The following is a 9,411-nucleotide window of genomic DNA, read 5'->3' as shown; positions in this document are numbered from 1 at the left end:
ATCAATTTTAGGGAGGTCTTCATATCCGTCTGCTTCGGTAAGGTCAAGGTTAAGAATGATGGAAGCCTTCAAGAAGGACGGTGTTGTGCCCGATGTAATTGACGCCGCTCCTCATAAACAGCTACGAGTATGTGTCAGAACTTTACATATATCTTCCACGTGTTATAAAATTCGTTACTTGTTTCAATTTTACAAATGACACTCATCATGAGTGAAAAAAACTCGAGTTTGAGCATGCTCGAAAACCGAAGGGCTGTTACTGAAGTCCTCACAGTCCAATGTTAACTCGGGAGGCTCCCGTTATCGCTCTGTAGGTTAAACACAGACCATGGTTTTCGGACAATTAAGAACATCCACTGTTGTGTTGATTATACCTTAAACAACTGTAACGCATGTCACAAAAGTATTTAAGATATTTTTTTAATCAACACTATCATTCAAGAGTTTGCAATGTCTGGGTGCTGCAGCACCCCTCGTTGTACAGCCGAGTGAGCGCTGACGTCTAAAATCTTAAGTCTGTAGGAACGATAAACATGCTTAATTAATTAAATGTGGAGATAGTGTATGAGGTTTAATAGAAAATAACAAGAACATTTTCAGTCATTAAGGAGCACTAGTCCATATCAGTAGATTAACATAATATCAGAAGATTAGACACTGTTGTCAGATATTTCAGCTAGTGAGTGTGTTTACTTTTTGCCTTTTAGCAATATTCCAGCAAAATCATGGTGAGTGAACACCAGAAATAGGCTTTTCACACTGTAATTATCAGATACATGAGGAGGTAGGAGCTATCTTTACAATAATGTCAGAAGGTGAAAAAATCCTTATATTTTGATTTACTTATCTAGTAAGTATGTCAGTTATTTTTCTGTTATTGTCTTACAGACACAAAGTTCAACACCAATTCTAATTTATTTCAGATTTCTTATGGAACCAAAATAGTTGAGCCTGGGATGGTTCTGACACCAACTGATGTTAAGGATTTGCCAGTTATTACATTTGATGCAGAGCCGGATGCGTTCTACACACTCATTATGAATGGTGATTCCATTTCAGAATCAGTCCACAGCACCTGATTCTTGTAATGCTTGAGTTGACAACTTGACATATTCATTCTAGGTCATCGTGAGATTTTGTTCTATCCATGCTGACAGTGATTGTTAAAGGTCACATGCAACGTAAAACACAACATTGCAGATTCTGATACCTTTCTGTTATGCACTTGCCGAAACAGATCATCAAAAATGCCAATTCAATCTATAAAGATGAGAAAAAAAACATGAAATAAGTGTTCAAACGATTCACTAATTTTCCCCCAGCATGTGGGGGAAAAACTGGTTTCAACAGCTTTGCTGCATTGCGCTCATAATGTATGGGCAGTGAATAGGTTCATAAAGCTTGAAATTGTATGCCTGTCGGGAGTATGAGGTTGTGAGCAGTAGTCTAATCTTGGTTGTGTACATAAACAAGTAAATAATCTACTCGTTACATGAAAAAAAAACATGTTGATTGTGATCAGCAGACTCTGTCACAGGGGAAACTCAATGTCTGGTGTATTGACACTTATATGTCTGTCTGTCCATCTGCTAAAGACAATATGCAGTCCACATGCAATTAACACCTATCAGGCTTAAACAAAGAGCCAACCAAGCGTATGGGCAAATGAACCAGTAGCCAATGAAAAAAACATGTAAGATTTGAGTGGACTGGAAGGCTTTGACTGGGTTCGGTATCTATCTGGGTTATTTTATCTATCATGAATAAGTGATAACTGTGTTTTAATTATGTTTGATGTTTTGGTTGCATGTGACCTTTAAGAATGTTAGCCATGACTTGTTGCTTGTCACTGTCTGCAGTGACAATCTGGGAATAAGGCTGACCAAGAAGTTGAATTATCTGTTAGGTTGATGATATTTCCAATCCTGACAATTTTGTCACAATTTCTATTACTTTGGTGTATATCAAGAACAAATGGAACGATTTAATGGTAAAATTACAGTTCCCCTTGCATGTTATTAAGTAAACATTTCAGTGTGCTCATTGAGGTAAAAAAGCATTTAACAGTTTGATCATGTTGTTTTAATAATGTTTTGTTATTGGTTCATATTTTCGTGTGGAATACTAAGGGCCTTCAGCAACCCATGCTTGCTGCTGTGTGCAGCGTAAAACTCACTCATTCACTCACTCACACAATCACTCACTCACTCACTCACTCACTGGATTACTAAGGAATAATACATCTTTATGTATTCCAGTTCACAAAGAAATTTGTCAATACACTACAGTAAGATTGATATTCTGAAATATTATGTGAAGAGAAGGTGGAACTAAGGCTAATGTTTTACAGATCCTGATGCTCCAAGTCGGGCTGACCCTAAGTTTGGGGAATGGCATCACTGGTTGGTAGTGAACATCCCTGGTGGGAGACTGTCTGATGGAGAGACAATAGCTGAGTACGTCGGAGCTGGTCCACCCCCGGACACAGGTTTGTTACTCAGTGGCTGAATAATGTCTCAAGTTACAGCATGGTTTGAAAGTAAAAACAAGTTTGTTTAGTAAAAAAGTTTGTTTAATCAATGGTGTACCTGTATCTGAAGATGCTCCTCAGTGTACCTGATAAACTGTCAAAATGAAATCAATGGCTTTATTGTTTTCAGACATTGTTTCATGAAGAACTTACTTAATCATTTGTCTTCGGTCATTTATTGTGTTTCAGGCCTTCACAGATATGTGTTCCTAGTTTACAAACAGCCAAATGGGAAAAAGGATTTCGGCCTCAAAAAGTTGACTAACAGAAGTCAAGACGGTCGGGCGAAGCATTCAATCCGCAACTTTCTGAAGAAGGCTGAATTGTCTGAACTTGTTGCAGGAAACTTCTTCTTGGCTGAATACGATGATTATGTTCCAGAACTTTACAAACAACTCAGTGGATGAAGAGCAAAGTCAGTCAGTGAAGATTTCCAGTTCATATTTCCATGTGTACCATTAGTTGCATAAGCTTGAGCTCATTGTTCATGTTTGGCACAGTCCTTGAAGAGGCTTGGAAAGGCCTTGAATGCAAAATTAGCATGAGAAAGCCTGTATTTCATACTGAATGTCACTGTTTAACTTATGATAGTTCCCGCCCCACAAGTCACCACAGTTTAGCTGCTAGAGGTCATGGACAGAGATGTGCTCAGTTTTTGAAAACCAAGTATTTTCTTTTCATTTTCTTTCTTTAATAATATATTTGTTTGGTCAGTTGTGTTTTTAATGTATTGATCAAACATAGTCACAGAAAAATAAACACTGAATACTGAGACTTTTCATTTATTCTTTTTATAATGAAGGTGATTGCAACCATGTGTCCTGATTGCAACCATGTGTCCATGCACCTGTTAGGAAATCATGGTTGACCATCTTATTCAGAGCACCTTGTGTGCTTATTTTCAGTATTAATAGTACAGGATATATAGTACTGTATTTATTGTACAGTATTACCAAGAACCAAAGCCTTTTGTCAATGTATCTATATAATAAATGATATATTTCACTCAGAACTGCAGATGTGTTAATGTGTTAATGGTTTGTCACTGCTTTGAGCAGTGTTTGTGTTAAGTAGATATAGACATATACACATAGACAATACTTTATTACCTTAAAACCAATTTGTTTTGTGTCACAGAGCTTGAGAAAAAAAACGCAAATGAATGACAGCATAAAATATGAAACTACTAAAACATAAGAGAAGTAATATATGCTTGAAAAAATTAAATGAATATGATGATAACAGGACAATCAGTAATTGTTTAAAATTGCAATACTTTGAGGTACACTAGATGTTCAAGCTCTTTTAGTCTTGGTGATTGATACTGTGTAGCAGCAATGAGATGGTAGAAGCTTATACTCTTGATTTAAAAAATGTGTTGGGTCATAAATGATTTTTTCGGAGGTTGAAAGTACTTGTCTGCCCAAAAGAAGTGAGAGATTATCGAAAGTGACCCCATCTGTTTTACTAGCTGTATGCAATTTTGTTAAATTTTTATTTGTTTTTGACTGAAAGAGATTCGAACCAGCACTGAGAAGATGAAGAGAGCATACTCTGTGGTATAAAACATCATAACAGATGGGGAAACATTAGATGGAGGTGTTGTTGGAATTTACTATACATGTTAACCTGCTGTCAGTAAATGTTCCAACGTACTTGTATTCAGTGACATTCTCAATTAGTTCACCATTAATAAACAAAGGTGATACTTTTGGGGAGTTTGTTCTGAAACTTCACACTTTTGTATTTTTCACATTAAAATTGAATGACATTCTGTACATCATGATGGGAAATAATTTACATTATTTTTGTAACATCACTCTCATTCGTAATCATACATCTGACCAACAGTATCTGCATCATCATCAAACTTCACATTTACACAGTTATTTTCCGCGCTGATGCAGTCATTGGTGTATAGAGTGAACAGTACTCGTGACATAACACAACCTTGCAGTGCTCCTGTATTGATAACGTCCATGGCCGATACACTGTCATTAACTTTCACACTCTGAAATCTTGCATGGAGGAAATCTCCAATCCATCTGATCAGGGTTCAATTAACTCCCATAGTTTGCAGCTTCCTTACCTCAGAAACTTCAAAATGATGGGCTTAAGACACCTCATAGCAATGGAGGTTAATGCGACTGGCAGATAATCTTGTAGTTCTTGTGGTCGGCTCTTCTTTAGAATGGGTATGATCTCTGACGTTTTCCAAATACTTGGAATGGAGTGATTGTCACGTGAATGTTGGTACAGGCATGTGAATGCTGAAGCCAGCTGTAGTCTACACTCCTTGAGTACAATACCACCCAATTTGTCTGGTCCTGGAGCCTTTCTGATGTCAGTAAACACGAAGCTCTGTAGGATGTCACGTGATGGTTATGGAAGTACCCGAATGTTCTGTGATTTGGTATATGCTCTTTCTCTCTTGACTGAAATCATGACAGTCAAATCAACTACAAATGAATTCAGTTCTTCTGCAAAGGTTTTGTTGTCTTTTGTAACAATATCCTTACGTTGCTTTGTATTGCGTATCATTGTCTTGATCCCACGCTTATCTCAGATTGCATTGCTGGAACTGGCATTCCACATTTCCATTGTACTTGGCTTTACGTTGATATGTCTTCAAATCGATTTCTTTCTATGCTAGCTTAAGTTGCGTAAAAACATTTTTCATGAGGGCTGACACTTTTTATCCCCCTGGCATGTAATGCGGGGGGATATAGTCGACGCCTCGTCCGTCCCCCGTCCGTCCATCCGTAATCATTTTGTTTCAGGAGCATAACTCAGAAACCGTTCAATATTTTTTTTTTTAGACCAAACTTGATACGAGATATAGTAATCTCAGCCTGTGGTTGTGCCTTTTGCTATTTACAGATTTTTGGGCATTTATATTTTTTTTTGTTTTTCCATGGAACATTTTGGTGTTAGTCTTATGGTGGGGTGGGCTTCGTTTCCAGAGCGGAACTCAAAATCTGTTCAATATTTTTCTGCAAAACATAGTAGATATAACAGTCAGAACCTAAAGTGGTGCCTTTACCGATGTACATTTTTTTGTGATTTATTATTTTCTCGGTTTTCGTGGAAACGTTTTTGATATAGTCTCAAAAGTGAGAGGTGTGTTTCGTTTCCGGAGCAGAACTCAAAAGCTGTTCAATATTTTTCTGCAAAACTTGGTAGATATATCAGTCTGAAGCTGTGCCTGTTGCTAAATACAGGTTTTTGTGATTTATTATTTTCTTGGTTTCCATGGAAACGTTTCGGACTTCGTTTCAAAATGGAGGGGTGGGCTTCGTTTCCAGAGCAGAACTCAAAAACCATTCAATGGTTTTCTGCAAAACTTGGTAGATATATCAGTCTGAACCTATAGTGGTGCCTTTTGGTATTTACAGGTTTTTGTAATTTATTATTTTCTTGGTTTCCATTGAAACGTTTTGGACATAGTCTCAAAAGTGAGAGGTGTCTTTCGTTTCCGGAGCAGAAATGAAAAACCATTTAATATTTTTCTGGAAAACTTGGAAGATATATCAGTCAGAAGCTGAAGTGGTGCCTTTTGCTATGTATAGGATCTTGTGATTAATTATTTTCTCGTTTTCCATGGAAACGTTTTGGACCTAGTCTGAAAAGTGAAAGGTGTGTTTCATTTCCAGAGCAGAACTCAAAAACTTTCTAGATATGTGTGGCAGACCCCCAAGTGGTGCCTTTTGGTTTTTAAAGGTTTTTGTGATGTATTATTTTCTTGGTTTCCATGGAAACGTTTCGGACTTAGTCTCAAAATGGAGGGGTGGGCTTCGTTGCCAAAGCACAACTCGAAAACCATTTCATATCTTTCAACAGATCTTGGCAGATATGAGACAGATCTTGAAATTATGACTTTGCTGGTTACAGATATATGGCATTTATAATTTTCATGAATTCCATGGAAACAATTCAAACTTAGTCTAAAAAAACAATGAGTAACTCTCAGATTATTTGTCCTTTCAAACATGTGGGGGCCAAGGGGATATGTCATCTTCTGATGACTCTTGTTGTCATTTAGCAAGGATGTGAAGTCTTTAGTGACCCTTGGCTCATTGTTTGGAAATATTTTGATTTTTGCAGGTATCACATTTTCCACACAAAAGTGACTGCATACTGGTATGTTGGTGGAAAACCCAAAGTCATGCATGGCATTGACAAGCCTAGATGTAGGTTGTTGCTGGCCATACTCAGCAATATTCCAGCTATATGGTGGCTTAGATGTAAGACAAGTGGCAGGTCAGTGTTTGCATTGCCACAGAAACCTTTTTTTCACCCCTAAAGAGAATAAATATGCAAAAAATGACTTTTCAAGCATGATTTGGGCACATAGATTCTGATTTGCATTACCTTGAAACAGCTACATATTAAAAAACAAATTTTGAAATGATTCGAGATTGTAATGAAAATTTCATGCCCTAAAGATTTGGACAGTGTATTTATAATTTTATTTGTACATGCACTCTTACAAAACCTGCCATGAACACTGCACACTGCAGGGCCTACACTTTTAAATAGGTCACACAGTAAAATATGTTTTGGTAGCGTTTGTCACAGGTTGTACTCTCAAGGAGGGCCCAAGGTCTCTGTGTTGTTATAGCAGCCTGGCATTTTTTCATGGTGAAAAAACTGTGTGGGATCTTGAATATATTTTTGGAACAATTTATGAAATTGTGAAGTCTTCACCACATGAAAAAATATTTCTGTATCTCGCTGTCTGATCATCAAAACACAGTAGGCATCATGACTATTTTCTGATCTTCAAACAGTATTCATCATGTCCTTGCTGTCTGATCTTCAAATACAGTAGACATCATGTCCTTGCTGTCTGATCTTCAAATACAGTAGACATCATGTCCTTGCTGTCTGATCTTCAAATACAGTAGACATCATGTCCTTGCTGTCTGGTCTTCAAATACAGTAGACATCTTGTCCTTGCTGTCTGATCTTCGAATACAGTAGACATCATGTCCTTGCTGTCTGGTCTTCGAATACAGTAGACATCATGTCCTTGCTGTCTGATCTTCAAATACAGTAGACATCATGTCCTTGCTGTCTGATCTTCAAATACAGTAGCCATCATGTCCTTGCTGTCTGGTCTTCAAATACATTAGACATCATGTCCTTGCTGTCTGGTCTTCAAATACAGTAGACATCATGTCCTTGCTGTCTGGTCTTTGAATACAGTAGACATCATGTCCTTGCTGTCTGATCTTTGAATACAGTAGACATGTCCTTGCTGTCTGATCTTCAAATACAGTAGACATCATGTCCTTGCTGTCTGGTCTTCAAATACAGTAGACATCATGTCCTTGCTGTCTGGTCTTCAAATACAGTAGACATCATGTCCTTGCTGTCTGATCTTCAAATACAGTAGACATCATGTCCTTGCTGTCTGGTCTTCAAATACAGTGGACATCATGTCCTTGCTGTCTGGTCTTCATATACAGTAGACATCATGTCCTTGCTGTCTGGTCTTCAAATACAGTAGACATCATGTCCTTGCTGTCTGATCTTCGAATACAGTAGACATGTCCTTACTGTCTGATCTTCAAATACAGTAGACATCATGTCCTTTCTGTCTGATCTTCAAATACAGTAGACATCATGTCCTTGCTGTCTGGTCTTCAAATACATTAGACATCATGTCCTTGCTGTCTGGTCTTCAAATACAGTAGACATCATGTCCTTGATGTCTGGTCTTTGAATACAGTAGACATCATGTCCTTGCTGTCTGATCTTTGAATACAGTAGACATGTCCTTACTGTCTGATCTTCAAATACAGTAGACATCATGTCCTTGCTGTCTGATCTTCAAATACAGTGGACATCATGTCCTTGCTGTCTGATCTTCAAATACAGTAGACATCATGTCCTTGCTGTCTGGTCTTCAAATACAGTGGACATCATGTCCTTGCTGTCTGGTCTTCATATACAGTAGACATCATGTCCTTGCTGTCTGGTCTTCAAATACAGTAGACATCATGTCCTTGCTGTCTGATCTTCGAATACAGTAGACATCATGTCCTTGCTGTCTGATCTTCAAATACAGTAGACATCATGTCCTTGCTGTCTGATCTTCAAATACAGTGGACATCATGTCCTTGCTGTCTGATCTTCAAATACAGTAGACATCATGTCCTTGCTGTCTGGTCTTCAAATACAGTGGACATCATGTCCTTGCTGTCTGGTCTTCATATACAGTAGACATCATGTCCTTGCTGTCTGGTCTTCAAATACAGTAGACATCATGTCCTTGCTGTCTGATCTTCGAATACAGTAGACATCATGTCCTTGCTGTCTGATCTTCAAATACAGTAGACATCATGTCCTTGCTGTCTGGTCTTCAAATACAGTAGACATCATGTCCTTGCTGTCTGATCTTCAAATACAGTAGACATCATGTCCTTGCTGTCTGGTCTTCGAATACAGTAGACATCATGTCCTTACTGGTAGATACTATAACAGCTTACATTGTGTTCTTACTATTTAATCTTCAAACACAGTAGACATGTCCTTACTACCTCATCTTCAGACACAATTATCATGTCCTTACTGTCTGATCTTCTTAGTCTGAGAAATAGCTGCATTACACAATTTGAAGTAATTAGTATCCCCTGGGTTTACAAAAGTGGGGGATTATAATAATCACACATCTGCCTGCCTGCCACTTCCAGAGTGAAACACTAAAAATGAACATTTCTGGAGTTGAAAGTTATTATTATTGAATGAAACATGCCATTTAGATCTGTCTAGTGGTGATTTGCTGCCTTTTTGTGATTGTGGATTTGTATTTTTATGTTTTGATGATGACCGATCGAACTTTACAGAAAAAGCTCTAGTGCTGTTTTTTTAAACTT

General features: G+C 37.8%; 1 protein-coding gene across 1 annotated transcript; it reads left to right on the top strand.

The window, feature by feature from the left end:
* The first annotated feature begins 27 nt into the window (after positions 1-27).
* LOC137264830 (protein D2-like) lies at positions 28-3,302 on the top strand. Its single transcript, XM_067800163.1, has 4 exons — positions 28-127; positions 924-1,044; positions 2,351-2,488; positions 2,720-3,302. The coding sequence occupies exons 1-4, from the start codon at positions 56-58 to the stop codon at positions 2,935-2,937; spliced, it is 549 nt and encodes a 182-aa protein (XP_067656264.1). The 5' UTR covers positions 28-55; the 3' UTR covers positions 2,938-3,302.
* Positions 3,303-9,411: the final 6,109 nt, after the last annotated feature.

The sequence above is a fragment of the Haliotis asinina genome, chromosome 15 (genome assembly GCF_037392515.1).
Source record: "Haliotis asinina isolate JCU_RB_2024 chromosome 15, JCU_Hal_asi_v2, whole genome shotgun sequence".
Lineage (NCBI taxonomy): Eukaryota > Metazoa > Mollusca > Gastropoda > Lepetellida > Haliotidae > Haliotis > Haliotis asinina.
The sequence above is the reverse complement of the archived record's forward strand: the minus strand, read 5'-3'. Positions and strand labels throughout refer to the sequence as shown.